The following is a 21,190-nucleotide window of genomic DNA, read 5'->3' on the forward strand; positions in this document are numbered from 1 at the left end:
CTAATCCAATTCCTAATGAAACGAGTTCAAAGACTTGCATTTGCTAGAACAGTCTTTGTTCCTCTGTTCATCCATTCAATAATTTGCTACATAATAAGAACACTCTCTCCTCAATCCAGTTTCTTCTCAATGACCATTTTTTTTCATGTCCATTTAATTTTAATACTAATTTTCTGCTTTTTATATTGCACAGCATGTACCTCAAGGAAGGATTTCAATTTTAGTGTAGTTTTCCTTCGTGTGAAATAAAGAACTCATCAGGACCAGACAACAGGACATATGACAAGGGCCATTTTCATACACCCCCGTAAGCCTCTGGAAAATCACGCAAAACTCAAGGCATGAAGCGTCTTCCTAGCGCAATTTCCCATTTAATGGCGCGATGACATCAGAAATTGCGCCTTTAAACGGGATCATGATGGGAAATCGCTCTAGGAAGATGCTTCATGCTGTGAGTTTTGCGTGATTTTTTAGAGGCTACAGGCGTGTGAAAACTGGCAAAGATGCTCTTTAAAGAACATGACTAACCTTTCTTGATAGTCCATCTTCATATTCAGTTGTGCTATAGACAGGCTCTGAATGGTCTCCTGCAATTGACCTTGGGTGGTCAGGTACTAAATTTGACAATTGAGACCTGGAACGCTGTCGAATGGAGGCTCTGTTAAACAAAAAAAGGACTAATCTTAGGGTCTTAGATATTAGGGTTGGGTAACAACATGTTCTGGGTGCCCCGTGCCTCACAGGTATGCTAGGGCTCTAATTTGAAACAGAATCAGAGTGAATGGGGAGAAGAGGCTTAGAACACCCTCCCATTTTCCTCACTCTGAAAGGGCCCCAAGGACCTGCTGTTTGCTCCATTGGCCATATCAGTACATGCACAGCCCCCAATCTAGTAAAAAAACTGTTGGAGTATAGCAATGCCTTGTGTACAAAGAAGAAGAGAAGATCCTGTAGGGGTCAACAAGCTCTAGTCTGACAGTACGACCTTCTTTCTAAAAGGACTTTTCCTTGTCTGTCTGCAGAATGCTATTCTTAGGCGTTTCTTCTAGAACACTACACACTTTCTCTTAACTAGCAAGGCAGCTAGTTTTTTTCTTCTACTTGCTATCCAGTTTGTTAGTTCTATTACTAAAGCTTTGTTACTTTTGATCAGTTCGCTGTCCTGACCACAGCTTAGGGACTCTGCCAACAAAAAACAAAAAGTGTTGTTTGGCCCCATTAAAACATTCTAAGGGGCCAATACTGTCACATGGAAGATAGTGGAATAACTTGGTACCATATTCTGAAATCTCATTTCATACTGCTGTAGTAGTTATTTTGATATGTATAATTACCCAGAAACCTGGATGTGCAATTCCCTTTCAGAAGCTGTTTGATGGCTTTATCAGTGGCTGAATATTTGGCCCTGGCTCAATTCAGCCATTGCAAAGTAATCTGGGTATACTGTTTTTTCCTCCCTTCCATCTTGAAAGGACAAAAAGGAAAACGTAACTTCCAATGTGGCTTCTTAGAGAGGGACTTTAATGGCTACATAAGTCAAAAGTAAAATCTAGACACATCTTTTCATAATGGATTGCATATCCATAGAGGAGAAAAGATCAACAGTGTCTTGGTAAGTCAAAGCATACAAACAAGGCCACTGTGGTCATAAAAAGGCTCATGCACTTCTGAACTGTGAGAGCTGAAAGATTATTTCGGCTTTTGTGAAACAGTGCTTACAATTCTGTCTTCAGAATGGAGCAGAAGTGAATACATACAAATTTAGATATTCTTCCTCTTGAGAGGCTGTTCACTTTCCCAGCTGGCATATAGCCAAGTGCTTCAGCTTAACTGGAGAGATATATTCACAAATTCTTTGTTTAAGTACAATATATTAGACAATATTATATTGGGTAATACTACATAAGATTAATCACCGTATGGCCCTCTGGAATGTTAGCAGAGTAGGCTAGTCAGCGCTGCTAGGCATGGGTATGCGTGCTGATGAGATAATAAACCTCCAAGGAGACTGCTCCCGTTAGGAAATGGAACGTCTTTTATTTTTGGAACTCCGCTTAGGATAGGAAAGAAAAGAGAAAAGAGTCTACTCTAATCTATCTAAGCTATGATGCCAATGGAGTCAGAAAGCAAGTCCTCTGTCCTCCGTGGCTGCAAGATGGAGAGAAAGTGTGTGTGCAAGTGAGGAAGAAGGAGGAAGGAATGATGTCCCTCAGAGTAGCAATGAACTGATCAAAGGAATAGCTCCAGCAGGAAGTTGAGACATACTCTGATATCTCTGTGTCTCTATAATATGTCCTCTTCTGTAACCCGAAACAAGGGGCACTGTAAAGTCCTCTACTTCTTACACGGGAAGCACCATTTCTCACGATGTGCTCATTAATTTTTTTAATGCCTGGAGAAATGTTTCATTGCATGCAGGTTTTATTAAAGTAAAACAGGTTTCATGTTTACAGCTACATGCATACTGGATTTCATTTATTCATGCTAGCCCAAATCTTTGGCCCATGATAGCCTCTTTCATCTTTTCTAGAAGGACGAAACAGAAGATTTTGTTCAAGGCCTTCAGTCCTGTGGCTTGAATCTGATACATCATTTCTGCTTATGGCAGGGATTTGTGAGAGCAGTTTTTCCTTGCCTCCTCCTACTGCAACCCAAAATGACCCCCTTAACCGTTGCTTCTGGGGGATAAGGGACACCTAGAAACAGCAGGAGAGGGAACTGGCAAAAACTCTCCCTCCCGTTTGCAAAACATTTCTTCAGAATCTAACCCAGAGGCTACCTGGAATCCTCATTAGACACAGTAGGGTTCTCAGGTGCCCGCCGGTGGTAGGCAAACTCCCAGGGATTTGCCCCCTCACCCGCCAGTTGCCCAGTGATTGGCAGGAGGGGGCACAGTTGCGCGCACCATGCACGCGCTCCCAACCAGCGTGGTGACATCACTTCTGGAAGTGACATTGTGCCATCTGTGGGAGCATTTCTGCACTTCGTTTGGGGCCGATTTGGGCCCCAAATGGGCTGAATTAGCCCTGTGTGGAGCATGGGAGTGCTTGTGCGGCCAGCATGGTGATGTCACTTCCAGAGAAAGTGTGCTCAGCACAAGGTAAGTGCCATGTACTCCACCCTCCTGACGGGAGATGAGGGGTACCTGGCAACCGTGGGTATAATATGGATGGAATTTCATTACAACTGGCATCAGACCCAACCAGTAAAGCTTTCTCCATTCAGGCATACTCAGAGGTACAGATGGGTACAAAATGGGCGGGGGGGGGGGAAACGAGACTAGAGTTTTGCATTTCGTCGCATTCCACGAATCACGGAATATGAACGTCCATGTAATTGTCCCATTTCACAATACAATTCGTTAGTTTCATGATTCATTAGAACCTGGGGCACTTCAATGGCCCCTTTCATACCCAGAGATGCCAAACTCGCAGGGACACTTCAGCAGGCTGTCCTCCAGCCACCCTCCAAGTAGCTTTCTTCAGGCTCTCTTTGCTGACTTTTCTCTCCCATCCTCCTGGCCTCCTGCTTTCTGCCGCTTCTTGAAGAACAGTCAAGTGGAGCAGATCTGCTTGGGTTTTCCTCTCTTCAGGTTCTCTTTGCTGACTTTTTCTTCCCGTCCTCCTGCTGCTCTAACATGCCCTCCCCCTCCCACCTCCAAGTTCTCTAAGGAAAAGCCAAGCAAAGTGGATCCACTCAAGGGAGCTTGGGGACAGGGGGTTGGTGGGAAGGCATGTCAGAGCAGCAGGAGGATGGGAGGTTGAGAGTCAGGGAAGGGTTCCTGAAGCTGGCAAGCCGCAAGCAGCGGCAGAAGGAGCTGCTGAGGCTGCCTCCACTGCTGCTACTCCACAGTCCTGTTTTTAAAAATGGAGAATGGAAACAGAGAGGGGAAGGAGTCTCTGACTACAGCTCCCAGGTAAACTTGCACAGACCAGCATTGGTCAGCTGTCAGGTTGGCAGAGAGAGCTGCCTATCAACGTTAGGCAACGTGTGGGCTAAGATTGGGGTTTCCACAGCAACAAAAGGTCTGCAGACATTCCAGGCCTACGTTGTCTAGGGAATCAATGAATTGTTGCCAGCTTGCCTGGCAACACAAAGCATTCATGAATTAAACAAATCGGCCCCCAAAGTCATGGATTTCATGAAAAACATGACCCCATGAAACATGTTTTTGCGATACATGAATCAGTCTGATTCGTCATGAAATTTGATTCGTATTTCAATTCATGCCCATGTCTACTCAGAGCCAGGGGCTTTCAACATACCCCATGAGTTGCTGCTGAATTCTTGTAGGCTGGCCCACAAAATCTTGTGCTATCTGACAGAGAAGATGCCATTTACAAGCTATAGCCACCAATGTAAGCTAAGTTTCATTGTTCATCATGTTTTTGTGTTTTTTTCTTGCAGTTGGTCCTGTAAACCGCCATTAGCACCAACACCACGCATTGGGTGAATTAAGATATCATGAAGAAGTATGAAATGTTCATAGGTAATTTTGCACAGTCCTCACTCATTTCTAAAGGCTTACCTCAAGCTGGCCTGGTAGCTTCCCCTCCTGAAAGGCTGCACTTTCTCAAGGGCTGGTTCAGAGACTGTCAATTAAAAACCACAGGTGCTTGTGAGGAAGTAAGAAAATCAAATCTGTAATTTTTCATTAGAAATTGTTCTGCGTTATTCATAACATCTTTGTACGGCACTTCACATTCTGATTCACTGCAATACAATTTGATTACTGGAGCATGGGAAGACGTGTGATCTAAACCCAAATCCACTTTTTCCAGTAAGATTATTCAGGTGAGTGAGTAAGCTCAAGCAAACCACATGGTTCCCACACACCACCTGCCTTGATGCCCCATCTGTCCCCATTTGCCGTCAAGGGCTCTGCAATATGCTTAGGGAAAAAAAGCAGTGTAGTTAGAAAGAAAGGTTTGGTTGTTGTTGGGGTTTTTGTGCACAGATATTGTGTATGCCAAAGCATACATTTGTGGTAGGGTATGAGCTTTTGTAAGCTGCAGCTCACTTCTGAAGAAGTGTATCTGAAGAAGTGAGCTGTGGCTCACGAAACCTCATACCCTACCACAAATGTTGTTAGTCTTATAGATGCTACTGGACTCTTGCTCTTTTCTACTGCTTTCCTAGGAGTAATCCCCATTGAGTTGAGTTGAGTTGAGTTGACCTGTTTAAGATTGGTTTCTAAATTAGCAGATCCATGAAATGCTGTATATAGTAACCGTTCTAACATACTATCTTGCAATTGTAGGTACAGCTCAGTTGCACTGATCCTTTGCTCCCGCCTGGGTAAAGCAGAACCAAATGGGACAAATTTATGAACTGCATTGAATATGAATTGGACAGTTTAGGATAGGGACAGTTGCAAAACTTTGTTCCGTTGACTTGGGAGCCGAAGGAAACTGGAAGTCTTCGGCTCCCTGACAGAAAGTTTGTTTGTTTAAACGGGCAGCGGTTAGGATTTTCAAATGTAGTTTGGGAAATTTCTGGGGATCTGGGAGCAATGTCTAGGGAGGGTGAAAGTTTGGGAAGAGGAGGAAGCGCCCTGGGGATGTGATACACAAGAGTCTGTCCTCCAAAGCTGCCGTTTTCCTTCAGGGGAAATGCTTTCTGTGGTCTGGAAACCAACTGTAAATTTGGGAGAACTCCAGGCCCCGCCTGGAAGTTGGTAAGGCCAGTGCTGGTGGTGGTAGGAAAAGGATTCTCTTCCCTCACATGTTTTGTCTGACATTTTCCTGAAAAGCAACACAAGACTAAAAAAAAAAATGCAGATCTGTGCTGCTTCAATTAGCTTCATTGGGGCCACGTAGGGAAGGGATTTAACCCTTCAATCTTCATTCAGTTTTGCCAATTGAAACTAGGCTCTTCGTTTTATTAAAGCATTGTAAAAAAGAAATGTGTGGATGTGTCTTTTGTTTTCTTTAAAAGGCAAATAGCAGAGTATGGGTGATAGTTTCAGAAGTGGAGGTTGAAAGGGGTTAAACCCCCTTCTCTCATTCTTCCACAGCCTCAAGGCAAATTGAGGCTTTCAACCCTGCAACTTGTATTGTATGGACAGAAAAAGACATGATATTCATCATTCTGAGGACTCCAACAAGATGAAGATTGCCTCTTGTTCTGTCAACACAAAACAAATTACAGGCTTGGGAGGTCTCTGGAAAGCTTGCGGAAAATATCAGTATAAGATTGAGGAGGGATAGGTGACTTTCCCTTTACCAATACCTAAGTTTACACGTGTCCGCTCTTTCTTTATTACTTCTGACTAGCACAACCCAGACATGCCAGAAAATCTACTCTAGAGAAGTGCTGTCAACATGCTCCAACACTGTACTAGATATCTCAAATTTTGTAATAATAGAACATAGAACTAAAAACAGATTTCACTGGAGCACATATTGCACTAATTCATGATGGAATTAACGGGAGGGAAAGAAGCTCTGTTAAGAGAAACTGATTTTTGTGTCTGTTTGTGAACTTTCTTCTTAAAATGCCAAATCTTTTTTTTAAGGCCAAATAAGAGACTTGCCTTGGACAGAGGTTTCAACAAGTGCCTTGTCTCCTTGGCTTTGCAAAGTCACCAGTGTGAAATAAACTCCTTTGCGTTCTAACAGCTCCTCGTGTGTCCCTTTTTCCACAGCTCTCCCATGCTCAAAGCCAATGATGACATCCGCTGTTTTGATGGTGGACAGGCGATGAGCTATTGAGATTGCCGTGCGCCCCAGGCGAGCCTAAAGTGACAGACACAGGAGAGGCAAGAAGTGAGAAAAAATGCTGTTGATGTAGAGTCTGAATACTCTTCTAAATGGAAAAGATTGCTTTCATCTCTCATTTTTAAAGCAGCGAAAAGGTTTGCAAACACAATGTTACAACGAACAGATGTCTTACTTGTAATGGCACTTCTATTTTATGTCTCTTTATGTCTCTCCCCACCTTTAAAAATAGCTACTTTAAAACTGTCTTTGGAAAGGCAGCCACCACTTTCCCATATGCACATCTGATAGGTGCATGCCTGCGAGGGTCAAACTGCTGTACACCAATTTGCCAATTTCTTATGAAACTGGAGCACACGTGGAGCATTTTGTTCATACTAGCCGCCCCTTCAGGCACCAATGAAGGCCATGAGTGTATCAGAGCATGAACTGTACCATTGTGTTTAATTAACTTCTATTTCTTGGATCATCTCACTTTAAAACTGCAACATACTGAAATAGCATGGAAATATGGCAAACCTTATGAAGAGCTTCTTGCACTGTAGCTTCACTTTCATTGTCCAGTGCTGATGTAGCCATGTCCAGTAGCAGGATTTTGGGGTTTCGAACTAAGGCTCGAGCAATAGCGATCCTTTGCTTCTGGCCTCCACTCATTTGGCCACCGCCTTCTCCGACAAGGGTGTCAAATTGCTAGAGTGGTGGGAATGTTTATTAATTTATTTATTAAAACATTTTTACCTCATCTTTCCTTGAGGTTCAAGGTAGAATATGAAAGCAGGTGATAAAGGTTTGTATCTTGCAGCCCTAGTGGGACAGCCACATTGCTTGTTACAAGGACGTAATAGCTGTGTAACCTGACCATCATCTTTGTATGCTTCCAGTTATGCCTCGCTCTAGTGGGAAAATGTATGTGCTACTAAATCGGATATCGTTCACTGATTTCCCAACGAGAGACAAAAGCAAATTGTCCTATTCACATCAGACTCATGTGACACTTGAGAAGAGTTGCTTACAAGTGTTATACCATTTCCTCAGAATGTGAAAAAGAACATTAAGAAAATTATTCCCAACGTGGCACTTGTGTTTCCTGGTTGCCTACATGTATGTGTGTGTTATGTGCCATCAGGTCACTTCTGACCTATGGCGACCCTATGAATGAAAGACCTCCAGAATATCATATCATTAACAGACTTGCTCAGATCTTACTAACTGGAGGGCATGGTTTCTTTTATTGAATCAAGCCATCTCGTTTTGGGTCTTCCACTTTTCCTACTGCCTTCAACTTTTCCTAGCATTATTGACTTTTACAGAGAGTCTTGTCTTCTCATGATGTGAGCAAAGTATGATAGAAGCCTCAGTCTTGTCATTTTAGCTTCTAAGGAGAATTCAAGCTTGATGTGATCTAGAACCCACTTTGTCTTTTTACCATCAATGTTATATGCAAAACTCTCCTCCAGCACCACATTTCAAATGAGTCAATTTTCTTCTGGCCAGCTTTCTTCATTGTACAACTTTCACAACCATATATAGTAATGAGGAATACCATAGTTTGGATTATCTTGACATCCTCATCTTTAAAGATCTTTTCTAGTTCCCTTGTAGCTATTCTTCCAAGTCTCAGTTTCTCGATTGCAGTCTCCTTTCTGGTTGATGACTAAGCCAAGGAATAGAAAACCTTGAACAATTTCAATTTCCTCATTGGCTACCTGGTAATTTCCATTTATACAGTTGTCATTTGGGATACCTGAAGCATGCATTAGCAATGAACAGGTTGTTGGCTTCACAAAATTCTATAAGTCACTGGCCGCTTCCACATGACTTACCGGCCTCTGGAACGTTACACACAGAAGATAGCGTCTTCTCGCACAAAATCGCACCAGGAAGATGCGATGTCACACAAAACTCCCGGATGATAGCATATTCCTGGTACGATTTCGCATGAAAAGACGCTATCTTCCGTGTGTTTTGCGCAACATTCCAGAGGCCGGTAAGTCGTGTGGAAACGGCCACTGTCTTGTTTCATTTTGCAATCCTAGTCCAAATTTTCCAACAATGTTTGATTCTGCTTCATCTCCTACTTTTGCATTCCAGTCACCTATGATTATCAGCATATCTTGCTTAAGTTTATGATCAATTGCTTCTTGGACACTTGCATACAAGTTTTCAATTTCTTCCTCCTCGGTTGGGGCATAAATAATGGTTGAATAATGGTTATGTTCATAGGCCTTCTGTGAAGTCTGATTGACATTAATTGGTCAAACTTTGCATTGTTTGTGCTATGCCTCACTTCACTATTAGAGCAACATCATTTCTTTTGAGTTTGTCATGTCCATAATAAAACACTTCGTAGTTTTCTGACTGTTTCATTTCTTGTTTTATGATTTCTAGCTTACCCGGCTTCATATTTTTCACGTTCCATATTCCAATTTTGTGTGTTGCACAGCTTTGGATGTTCCTTTTGCATCTATTCATGTCTGCAACTGGACATCCTTTTGTCTTTAATCTAGTCCCATCATTAAGAACAGTGCTATTCATACTTGTCCTCTGCTCTTCCTCAGTAGCCAATTGAGTGCCATCTGACTGGGGGTCCTATCTTCCAACACTCTTCTTTCATTTTGGTTTGTGTCAACATAGGGTTTTCGAGGTAAGAGATTATCAGAAGTGGTTTACCATTGCCTTCTTCACAGTACTAACTAGGGTAAGTGTAAGTGATGCTGCCGTTGCCTGTGAAAGATCCTCTGCCAGTGTCACCATTAACTACTGCTGCTGCCTAGTAGCAAGCCTTCAAGAATTCCTCTACTCCCTTCACCACTGGGACAGTCAATTCTCTTCTGCTGATATGACCGTTGATTCCTGAAGTGGGTGGATGCCTCTTAGAGCCAAGCTACAAATGACACCTTACACAGGTTGGACACTTGTCAGCTTCCCTCAAGTTTTGATGGGAAATGTAGGCGTCCTGGTCTTGCAGCTGTAATGGAGACCCAAGCTGTAAAACCAGGACGCCTACATTTCCGATCAAAACTTGAGGTAAGCTGCCAAGTGTCCAACCTGTGTAAGGCGTCACTTGTAACTTGGCTCTAAGTCTAGTGTCTCAGCTTTGACTATTCCACTTTGAGTGACTCCTCCAGGAATTTAAACTCTTGACCTAACCTGCACTCAGCTTCACTGACACACACAAACCCTCTCACTACATTAAGAAGTGTATCCATGAGGGGGCTTGCCTACGAAGCGAGTAATTTGACTCTTTCTCTGGAGTGTGTTTGGAGGAAAAGGTGAGGAGAAGAAAGAGAGGGAAGCAGAGCTATGTGCTATGGTGTGCATTTATTTTTCAAGGAAAAGGTGGCCAGGGCACCCGTTTTGCGATTGCTCCTTGTGTCAGCCATTTTCTGGTGGTGCCCACTAGTTTTTCCAGGAATGCCCACAGGCTCAACAAGGTTGGGACCACTTTCTGAAGATATTATGGTCCCATATAAAGTCATTGGTGCATTGAACCAAGTAAAATATTTTTACAACTTTGACAGTCAGTGGCTATCCTGAGTCTTAGATAGCAAACTTTCCCAGCCTTTCTGCCTAAGTTTCTTTTAATGGAGATGCCAGATGTTAAACCATCTTCTACTACTGATCTATGATCTTCAAAATGCTTAAAATAAGTTTGAGACTTGTATTTGTAACATATTGGATGCCCAGATATTTCGACACCTATAAAGCAACAGGTATCTTCCACCTCATTTTGGATTTTACTTTTCATTAGTGTAACACACACACACACACACACACACACACACACCACACACACTTTATATGCATTTCACTACCCAGACAAAAATATCTATCCACAATTACTATAATCCAGGGACACATCTTCAAAGCATGCACCCATTATAATTTTCTGAAGGTATACCTCTCTGCAATCCTAAAGACAAACAAATTGCCTTTTCAGCTCTACCAGGCAACTGAAGGTGAAGCTCAAGGGAAATGGAGAATAGCACAATAAGCATGCATGTCTCACTTACATCTTTTTCAGCGATTCCCCCATCAAACCCCCAATCTGCTTCAAACTCAAGGAAAATTGAAAAGCAGTTTGAGAATTCCATGGAGGAAGCTGTTGAGAGGGAAATGTTCAGGAAAAATGTAACAGATGTGCAGATGGTGAATGCACACAACCTTCTGTGTGCATTCTGCAGCCAGTAAACTGGGGGACCAAATCCTGCTCCTTCTTCCTATGCTTTTGAAGAAATTGCAAATAAAACTCTCAGGATCCTAGCCTTGTTAACATACGCCATTTCCACACGTCCTTAAAGGGATGGCCCATTCATTGAACGCTGCCAGCTTTTCCCCTTCACTCCACACATCTCCAATTTCAAAACTGTAGCAGGTTGTTTGGCTTCCATTTTGTCGGTGCCTTTTCAGGGACCACAGGAAAGTGCATTCTCAGAAAAAATGGAAGCCAAACAGCCTGCTACCATTTTGAAACCAGAGACATGTGGAGTGAAGGAGAAAAGCCAGCAGCGTCCGGTGAGTGGGCTGTCCCTTTAAGGATGTGTGGAAGTGGCTCTTATCTGTTTTATTTGTTTTATTTATTTTTATTTATTTTATTTTACTTCATCCACCTCACAGGGTGTTTGTTGTGGGGATAATAATAACATACTTTGTAAACTGCTCTGAGTGTTAAGTTGTCCCGAAAGGCGGTATATAAATCAAATGTTATTGTAATTATTATTTATATACCACCTTTCTCCACAACAGGGACCCAAAGCGGCTTAATTCATTCTCTTCTCCGTCACTTTTTCCATTACAATAACCCTGTGAGGTGGGTTAGATTGAGGGGATGTGACAGGCCCAAGGTAAGTTTGCCGGGTACCCGCTAGTAGCAGGCAAACTCCTGGTGCTTTGCCATACAGAAGTGACATAGTTGCGCTGACCATGGGAGTTCTCCTTTGCTTTTGACCTCAAACTGGCTGATTCTTCAAGAACTGGCTCTGTGAGAAGCGCAGGAACACTCCTGCAGCCTGTCTGATAAGCATGCACGCCCCCCCTCACTGATTACCAGGGAGACCTAGCAACCCTAACCCAAGGTCACCCAGCAAGCTTCATATCAGAGTGGAGAATCAAACCTGGAGGCTCCCAGATTCTAGTCCCTCAGTCTAGCCAACACACCACACTGTTTCTCTCTATTCATTTATACTCTGCTTTTTCCCCCAATGGGGAAGCATCTTACATTGTTCTCATTGCTTCCATTTTCTCCTCCATCTGCCTTGCCTTCATTATATCATTTTATCCAACAACTCCATGACTTAGGTTAGGTTGAAAGCTTGTGATTGGCCTTGGCAACAAGCTTCCATGGCAGAATGAGGATTTGGTCTCCTAGATTCTAGTCCAACACTTTAACCACTACTCTACACTGACTTTGGATATCTTCAGAGCAAAAAATGGATAACAAGTAGATAAGTAAAGTAAAGCATATTAAAGGCATACAATCAAATTTTAAATTTTGCAAAATGAATTTTACCAGAGGCAGATCCATGATAAAGTTGTAAGCATTGGCTTCTTTGGCTGCTCTGATGATGTCTTCCATAGTCGCGTCATCCCGACCATATCGAATGTTCTCTGCAATTGTGGTAGCAAACAGGACTGGTTCTTGCTCAACTATGCCAATCAAAGAACGCAGCCACTGAATATTCAGGGAGCGAATATCATGTCCGTCTAGAGTAACCTACACAACAACAGTAATTGTAGGTAAAATAACGTCGCAAGATGTTTGTGAAGTCACCCTTTTCACTTGCAAGATTCAAAAATGCCATCTGCTTCCCAAAGCTGTGATTCTGCCCATCAGCTACTTGCATAATTCATATAGAAAATGGTTTGGATCTCAGGGAAGAGGCTTATATTCATCCAATGGATTTCTCCCTCTTTTCCTTGATCCCCCTCCCCATATTTTCAAAAGCAATTTGCCATGCCAAAAAAACCCAAACCTAAAGTCTCTTTCCTGAGTGCTTGTGTAAGTAGTTTCACAGAGATTCTGGTACGAGCCAGACCTTTGTTTCCCATCGGACCTCATCTTCAGGCAGATGGTGCTTGGCTGCTGATCCCTACATAGCCATTGTTACTATCAGATTTTTCAGCACAGTACCAGCCCTTCTGCAGCTGACATAAGCAACCCAGTGATGTCCCCATCTGGTTCCCATTTCTACAGCCACTCATGATTGTCCCGACCCCCTTTAAGGTTGCCAGGTCTCTCTATGGGCAGGGGGTGGGGGAAGTGGCTGGCACACGCCTTCTGAATCTCCTTGTGTGCATGCTCCCAGAGTGGTGCGATGATGTCATTTCTGGGGACATTCCTGTGCTTTGCACCAGGCCCAAATCGGCCTGGTGTGAAGCACGGGAGCACTCCTGGGGCCTGTGCAATGACATCACTCCTGGGAGTGACATCATCATGCCTCACTGGGAGTGCGCCCCAGGAGGCCTGTTCCCCCACCTTTTCCCCTTGCTGGTCAGGTGAGTGGTGGTGGGGGGTGGAGGCTGGGAACAGGGAATCCCCCGCCCCCATCAGGGGACAGGCAACCCTAATCCCCTTGCTGTTAAGTGCCCTTTAGGCCTCTACACACACTCTCCAGAGCCAAGCCAGACAGCATGTGGGTGTGGATGGAGGAGTGTTGCCAACCTCCAAGGTGGGGTGCTAAAGGTCCAGTTGAATTAATCGGGGAATGGATATCACTCTAAGGTTCTGCAGATTAACATGAAAATGAGAACACTTTTACAACAAGGTTAGGTACAATTCTCACCATGCCTTCATTTGGGTCATAGAATCGCTGGATGAGTTGCACAGTTGTACTCTTCCCCGCTCCACTTGGACCAACAAAGGCTGTTGTTTCCCCTGACTTGACAACCATGCTGAGTTTGTCTAAAATCTGGAAATGTAAAAGACAAGGAGGTACCATATTTGTAAAGTCCTACTGTTGGTTCTGGAGATTGTGCTACAACAGTAAGACTGAGCATTTACCTTTACTTCCGGTCTGGATGGATAATAGAATGTTACATTATGGAATTCAATTTCACCTTTAACTTTATCCAGCTTGTAGCCGCTTTCTGACATGCAATCGATGGTGGGTTTCTAGAGCAGAACGAATTATGTTATTGGGTTGTACTCTTCAAAGAAAAATGTTTTCTGCATTAAATGTGCAGCACACACTGTTGCTACCATCTTATCCTTTCAGTAGTATGGCAGTAGGATCTACGCAGCAGCAGATGTAAAGAAGAGAGGGTAGTGGATTTAGTCGTGAGTCCAAAGTGATTATATGGATGCACAGTTTTTACCAGCATGCTTGTCAGTAGTGGCATAGCAAGGCAATGGAGGTACACCTAAACCCATGTAGGTGTAGCAGGACCTCTATGGACAAAGCATCCAGGCATTAATTACAGGTTGCTGGCGTAGTGTAGCAGCTGAGAAAACTGTGAAATCCCCAATCAAATTTTATCTCAGGCACAAATACACTAAAATACCCTCAAGCAAGCCACTCTCTTTCTGCCATTTGCATTAGGAGAATCAGAGGAAGATTGGGTCATTTAAACAGCCCTGGAGCATACAAACCTACCAAATGTGGTGTAATGGTTAGAGTGTTAGGCTAGGATATCTGGGAGACCCCACATTCAAATCCCCACACTGCCACAGAAGCTTGGTGGGAGATCTTGGGCCAGACACACACTCTTAGTGTAACCTACCTCACTGGGTTGTTGTGAGAATAAAATGGAGGCGAGAAAAACAATGTAAGCCACTTTGGGTCCCCATTGGGGAGAGAGGCAGGGTATAAATGAATTAAATAAATAAAAATAAAATATCCAGCAGAGTCTACCAGCACAGGATCACCATGTCGATTAAAATGGAAAAGTGATAGAAAAAAATTGTAAATACATTTTTAAAATTCGGCCATCACCTTTCACCATGCTACTGCCCACCAGATCCAGTCCAAGTGCTCCTGGAGCTACCTACTGGTGGTTTGGGAAGAAGCAATTGGCAAACTTATGCCCCTAACCTGTACCAGGTATGAGTGGCCATCCAGAACACCGGCCCATCAGGAACCTTCCTCTTAAGCTAACAGGACTGGTCATGGTGGAGATAATAATACTCACCTTATGTTGTAAGGATTAAAAAAAAATATTTATGAGAAGGGGCTTGAACCTTGAAAGTGCTATACCAATGATGATGATGATGATGATGATGATGATGATGATGATGATGATTTACTGAATAACTAGTTTAAGCTGATTAAACAGTTGTCTGCTCTATGGACTGCCTGGCTCTACTTGCATAAGGCGGGAGGTACAGAAGTTTAGGTGGAGAGCAGCACATAAATTTGCCAAATCCAGCTTGGAAAATTTAAAAAAAATTGGAGGCAGCGTCCAGGGAGGGTCCAGGGAGTTTAGGGAGGCAGGGTTTTAATGCTATAGAGCGAGGCTTACTAGGTAATTTGCTCTGCTTTCTGCTGCTGCTAGGATTAAAAATAATAAATAAAAATAACTGGAAGTGACAATGGATCGTTCCAGGAATCACTGGAAACTCTATGGTAAAACCAGAGTTTTACCATAGAGTTCTGAGAGTCATAGAGCTACCTATCCATTGTCCCTTCTGGGTTGTACCTCAAAAGTATCATGCCAATGACTAGGCCAGAGCCTTATTTTTATTTATTTATTCCCACTGCCCACCCACTCCCCTGCTGATTGCCAGACTTGGCTTGGTAGCCCTACATAGAGTCCTCCTTCCTAAGTTGTCCTTTGCTCCAGGAGAAGTGATTTTTGATCTCTGGAGACCAGCTGTAATTCCAGGAGAACTCCAAGCCCCATCTAGTGGTTGCCTACACAGATAGCGAGCTGGAACAGCCAATATTAGCAGGGCCATTTTCACACATCTTACCTGCCACTGGAACATCACGCAAAACACCTGGAAGACAGTGTCTTCTTGTGTGAAATCGTGCCAGGAAGACGCAATTTCGCACAAAACTCCCGGATGACAGCATCTTCCTGGCACAATTTCACACGAGAAGACACTGTACTCTGGGTGTTTTGTGCAATGTTCCGGTGGCAGGTAAGACATATGAAAACAACCCAGGTTGAGTCAAACAGTGCAGTCTCAAGGGCACTGAAGTCAGTGAGCTTGGAATGACATTATCCTGCTTAGGACTGCACTGCTGACAGTTTAAAATAGGGTTGCCAGGCCCCTTCCCCTCCCAGCGGGACCCAGCACTCACCTTGTTTTCTCTCCTTTTTTCCCACTCCTTCTGGGAGTGAGGTCATCGTGCAGGACCTGGGAGTGCTCTCATGCTTCGTACCAGGTCAATTGGTGCCCTAAACAGGCCAGCCTCCTGCAAAGCGCAGGAGTTCTCTCAGGGCCAACATGGAGTGATGTCATCACGCCACACTGGGAGCACGCCCAGAGGCCTGTTCCCCTGCATTCCCCCCCCCCATCCAGCTGAGTGGTGGGGGGTAGGATTGCCAGTCCCCCACTGGGGGGCAGGGGATTCCCCACTCCCACTCTCCACCCCCTGCCTCCACTTACCTGGCCAGCTGGGGAAAAGGTGGGGAAATGTGCCTCCTGGGGCACACTCCTGGGCAGTGCAGTGCACTCCTGCATGCCACAGCAGCCCAATTCGGCCTGAATCCAGCCTGATTCAGCCCAAATCAAGCTGCTGCGGAACGCAGGAGCACACCAGAGCCTGTTGTGCCACCCTGGCAGCGCTCCCACGCTCTGCAGCAGCTCAATTTAGGCTGAATTAGGCCTGATTCAGCCCCCTGTAGAGTGCAGGAGCACTCCCAGGGCAGCACATGGCTTGTGCAATGACATCACTTCCTAGAAGTGACATCATCACACAGGCCAGGAGTATGTGCGCAAAGGCAGCAAGAGGGCAGCAAAAAGATAAGTGCCAGGTCTCCCACCTCCCACCTCAAAGGTAAGGGGACCTGGCAACCCTAGCCGGGGGCGGGGGGCAGAGAGTGGGAGCTGGGGATTCCCCGCCCCCACTGGGGGACCTGGACACCCTAGTTTAAAGAGAATATTAAATACATGACAGCATATGGGTTTTTTTCAGCTGCCCACACAGCATTCTCTATTTATATCTGCCCATTAAAAAAAGTCCTTTTGGCTAAGTAAGGATTAAAAAGTAGACAAGTTCAGAGCTGACTTCTGCAAATGTTGCTCATTTATGTCGATGGAATTATACAGGAAGATTTACTGAACATTCTGACCTTGCTGTTCTGTTTCTACCCAGCATATTAAAATTCTTAGCTGAGCCTCTGGCCTCATTTCATTCCGTAGATACAAGTGCAAGGGAGACCACAGCAGCTTAGTTCCCGAAACCACTCAATTGCAACTAGCCTGACCAGTCTAATCGGGAAATATTAGGGATCAGTGATACTTTGAATATTCATCAACTAATCATTTAGCAGCATCACATGAATGAATGCATTCTCTGTGAAATTGCTGGCAGGATGCTGCTTGACTTTAATTTTACAATCAATTTCTCCCCTCCCCCCCTTAATCACTATAATATTTCTCATTTGCACTGTGAGTGGGAGCCTAAAATACTTAACATTTATGAATCGCCCCCTTCCCAACAAGGCAAAGCCAGCAGCCCTGAAACCATCCGTTACTCACTTTGTCTATTGTCTCGAAGATGCTTGTTGCAGCCCCACGGCCCGTGGCAAAGGCCTCTAGGCAAGGAGAAGCTTGACCGAGATTTAAAGCACCGATTAGAACACCAAAGAAAACCTGAAAAGCACAAGGAGTTATGTTTTTCCTGGATTTTTTAAAAAATGCTTTGATATAGAATCTAAATTATAATCAAAAGCAATGGGAGTCGACCCATAAGTGTCTGTTTTTGGAATACAGGCAAACGCTTTGACCCCATGAAAAAATATTAAAGAGGGTACAGAGAAGTGGTTTCTGTATTTGAAGATGGGGATACAATTTAAAAACAGTAATTTTCACACAGAAATGCAGTTAAAAGTACAAAATGAGCACTCCTCCCATACAACTGGCTACTCTCAGATTACAATGTGGAAAAAAGCAGCAAGATTCATAACATGGTTCAAAGCAAGGGTAGACAACCACAGGCATGCATGCTGAACAGCAACACACCAGACCATTTTCCTCAGCATGCTGGGCTGGTTCCCTGAACAAGCAAGTGACTAGGCCAACCATTTGTCCACTTATGGCAGGCAAACCCTCCCCTCACCCTCCCCAATCCCATACCCTCAAGGAATTGAGCAGCTAGAGAAAAAAATGACTGGAAAATTGACTCCATAATGATGCTCCAGGAATTTCTTTACCATAGAGACTGGGGAAACTACTAGAGCATTACCCAGAAGTGATGTCACATCCTCCCTAAATTCCAGCATTTGTCAAGGAAGTGTTGGCAACCATACAACTGAGGCATAAGTGCTGGCAATGCTATTGGTACTAGTGGTATGGGAGAAGGTGACAGGCATGGCTTGTGCTTGTTGTGGAATGCCAGTCCCAGCTGGGCCTGAGATTCTGGCACTGGTGAGGCTTGGCTGGCTTTCAGGGTTTCTGGCCAAATACAACCCTTCTCCCCCCCCCCTTTTTTTTTACCAGCAAAACAACATGATCACATGCAAATGCTAGGATTTGGGGGGGGGGGGATTTGGGCTCCCCAAAGTTGTTTGTTTAAAATCCTGAATATATTAAATATAACATTATTTAAAAAGGTATATTAAGAGCACTTCTTGGTACTTTTTAATCTCTCATAACGTGGGATACAGATAAGCGAATCACCTTCACCTGCATTACAAAAACCCACTAATAACTTGTAGCAATAGTCACTCAGTGCATTAAATCAGAAACATAGATTCTCCTGATGGCTGATCTCCTAACCCAAAAATGCATACCCAGAGGCTGTACAAACAAGAGAAAGGACATTAGAAAGGCATTACCTGTAGAAGTGTGCCAGGAGAGTACTCGTCTTGCTCAAGGACAAGTTTTGAGCCGTACCAAAAGGCTAGTGCGTAACACATGAAAATGACAAACCAAATGTAACCAGTGAAAAATCCCATGATTATTCCCTTTCTGATTCCCCAGTTCTGGGCAAACACTAGATTTTTGTCGTATCTGTAGGGGAAGAAAAATAACAGGATCACTGAAGATATGCATTTGAGAAAAAATAAAAGGGAATGGGATAAAACAGCTTTGTCCAATGTTTGGGGGTGATGCCAGAGCAGGGGAGGAATACGTGGGTATTTCACGGGCACTGTCCCATCACAGGGGCTGAGCCCTTGATATTCTGAGCTCTGAATGAGCACCGCAAGTGGTCATTTGTACAGTGCTTGTGCCCTGATCGACCCTCATGCTGATGCAGTTGCTAACGTAACAATGCAGCTGGTGTAATGTGGAAAAGAGGAAGGCAAAGTTAGGGACTGTAATGGCCCTTCTCATCCATCAACTGTGGTACCTACTTGGCACTCGTTACATTTCACTCCGTTGTTGACCTAGAGTTTGCATCTATTTTCCATACATTCCTCCTTCCTCCTTTCAGAATGCTACATAGCCGTGTTTCTTTTTCCCACAACCAAAGCAGAATTTGCATCCCTGTGACCATATACCCAGACAGTTCCCAAAAAATTTGCTGCACTATGCCGAAATAAGGGGGATTCTTGAGGAGAGCCATGAAATAGCCAGGTAAATAGTTGGACTTTTTTTTCTACTGAAAGAAGTCGATAGAAGAAATTAAGAAGCATCTAGAACGAACAGGTGTAGTGGCATAACATTTCTTTGTGTGAGTTTGTAATCAAGAAAAGGGCCTGAGCAATTAAAATGCAAGAGTAGGAATGTGTCCAAGAAGATGAACAGCACGTGGACGGAGACTTTTACACTATCTTTATAGCATATGGACTGAGGGCCAAGTTACAAGTGACGAATGACACAGGTTGGACACGTGTCAGCTTCCCTCAAGTTTTGATGGGAAATGTAGGCATCCTGGTCTTGCAGCTTGGCTCTCCGACTGCTGTCCAATGGACTTTTCAACTGTCACTTGTCCAACATTCTGCCAAGCTGCCTACATTTCCCATCAAAACTTGAGGGAAGCTGACAAGTGTCCAACCTGTGTCATTCGTCACTTGTAGTTTGGCCCTGAGACTTCCGACACTATCTAGAGAGCACATGGATTGAGACTTCTGTCACTATCTAGAGCAGGAGTGTTCGCAAGTCTTTCAGAAGGTACATGTTTTATTTAAGAAAACCAGGAAGTGGAGAGCTAAGCAAGAACAAAATGTGACAGAGCAAGAATGACAGACTGCATAGAATGCCTTTTTGCTTATTTTACTGTCATGGTAACAAAACTTTGCCCTGCCAGCTGTGACTGTCCCATGTCTTTAGATTTAGACTGAAACTAGATGGGATGGTTGCAGATCCATTTGTTTAAAAACCGGTCTGTTCCAATCACATTTTTGAGAACAGCATTTTAAAAAAGAAGGCGTATTTCTCAACTAGGATCTATGTATCTAAAAAACTTGGATTGGATCCAGCAATGTTTCTAGAGGTGGAAGGATTTCTGATGGAGCCCAAAATGCTGCCTGGAAGTAGCACTGGTGTGTGTGTGTGGGGGGGGGAGTGTTTTAGACTGCAGTGGGAAGGGGGAGGTAAGAAAGTCACACTCAGTGGACAGAAGTCCTTCCGCCCCTGCAAACACTCCGCTGGATCCAAGCCACTACCTGGATATTCTGAGGGGAAACGGTAGACTGTGCCGACAAATCACAGGCGCTGCTCTTGGTTCAGCCCTGACTATTACTGGCATGGGAAGAGATACCATATGAGCCAGGGGACCTCTCCTAATGTAATCCTGGCCATGGTCAAAGGCTATCCATGTTTAATTATTTCATTTATACCCCATCTTTCTCCCCAAAGGTGACCCAAGATGGATTACATCACTCTCTTCTCCATTTTATCCTCCCAATAACCCTGTGAGGTAGGTTAGGCTAAGAGCATGTGACTGGCCCCAGGTCACCTAGCAATCTTCCATGGCAGAGTGGGGATTCGAACCTGGTTCTCCCGGGTTCTAGTTCAGTACTCTAACCACTACACCACACTGGCTCCATGCGACTAAAGCTCATGTTCAGTTGTTGCAATTTATTTATATTGGTATTTTATACCTAGACAAACAACAAGATATACATAATGTATTGTTAGCTTTTTAAAGACATGTGACCCATCCTTAATGTCTGAACCAACCTTTCTACTTCTTTTCTTTCCCCTCCAAAAGCAGCCACGGTTCGGATAGATGAGAGCACTTCATCAGCAACGGCACCAGCTTTGGCATAAGCCTTTAATTCTCGACCCGTCAGCTTTGCCACAGCCTTAAAATTCATCAGAAGAGTTGTTATATATGGGAGGGGGTTATGAGGTAAATCTTTGGATATTACACTTAGTAGAACAATCTACTTGTTTTTACACAAGATTGCATACGTTT

The 21,190-nt window shown here is 43.9% G+C and overlaps 1 protein-coding gene across 3 annotated transcripts in view; it reads right to left on the reverse strand.

The window, feature by feature from the left end:
• The window catches only part of ABCB11 (ATP binding cassette subfamily B member 11), a 74,210-nt gene that overhangs the window by 21,234 nt on the left and 31,786 nt on the right, over window positions 1-21,190 (reverse strand). For all 3 annotated transcript variants that reach the window (XM_054970959.1, XM_054970960.1, XM_054970958.1), the window contains 10 exons: window positions 20,953-21,077; window positions 18,663-18,837; window positions 17,365-17,478; window positions 13,720-13,830; window positions 13,502-13,627; window positions 12,229-12,432; window positions 7,239-7,409; window positions 6,536-6,737; window positions 4,529-4,592; window positions 529-658 (listed from right to left, as the gene is read on the reverse strand). In XM_054970959.1, coding sequence (XP_054826934.1) covers window positions 529-658; window positions 4,529-4,592; window positions 6,536-6,737; window positions 7,239-7,409; window positions 12,229-12,432; window positions 13,502-13,627; window positions 13,720-13,830; window positions 17,365-17,478; window positions 18,663-18,837; window positions 20,953-21,077 — 1,422 coding nt within the window. The remainder of the gene's footprint in view (window positions 1-528; window positions 659-4,528; window positions 4,593-6,535; window positions 6,738-7,238; window positions 7,410-12,228; window positions 12,433-13,501; window positions 13,628-13,719; window positions 13,831-17,364; window positions 17,479-18,662; window positions 18,838-20,952; window positions 21,078-21,190) is intronic.

The sequence above is a fragment of the Eublepharis macularius genome, chromosome 2 (genome assembly GCF_028583425.1).
Source record: "Eublepharis macularius isolate TG4126 chromosome 2, MPM_Emac_v1.0, whole genome shotgun sequence".
NCBI lineage: Eukaryota > Metazoa > Chordata > Lepidosauria > Squamata > Eublepharidae > Eublepharis > Eublepharis macularius.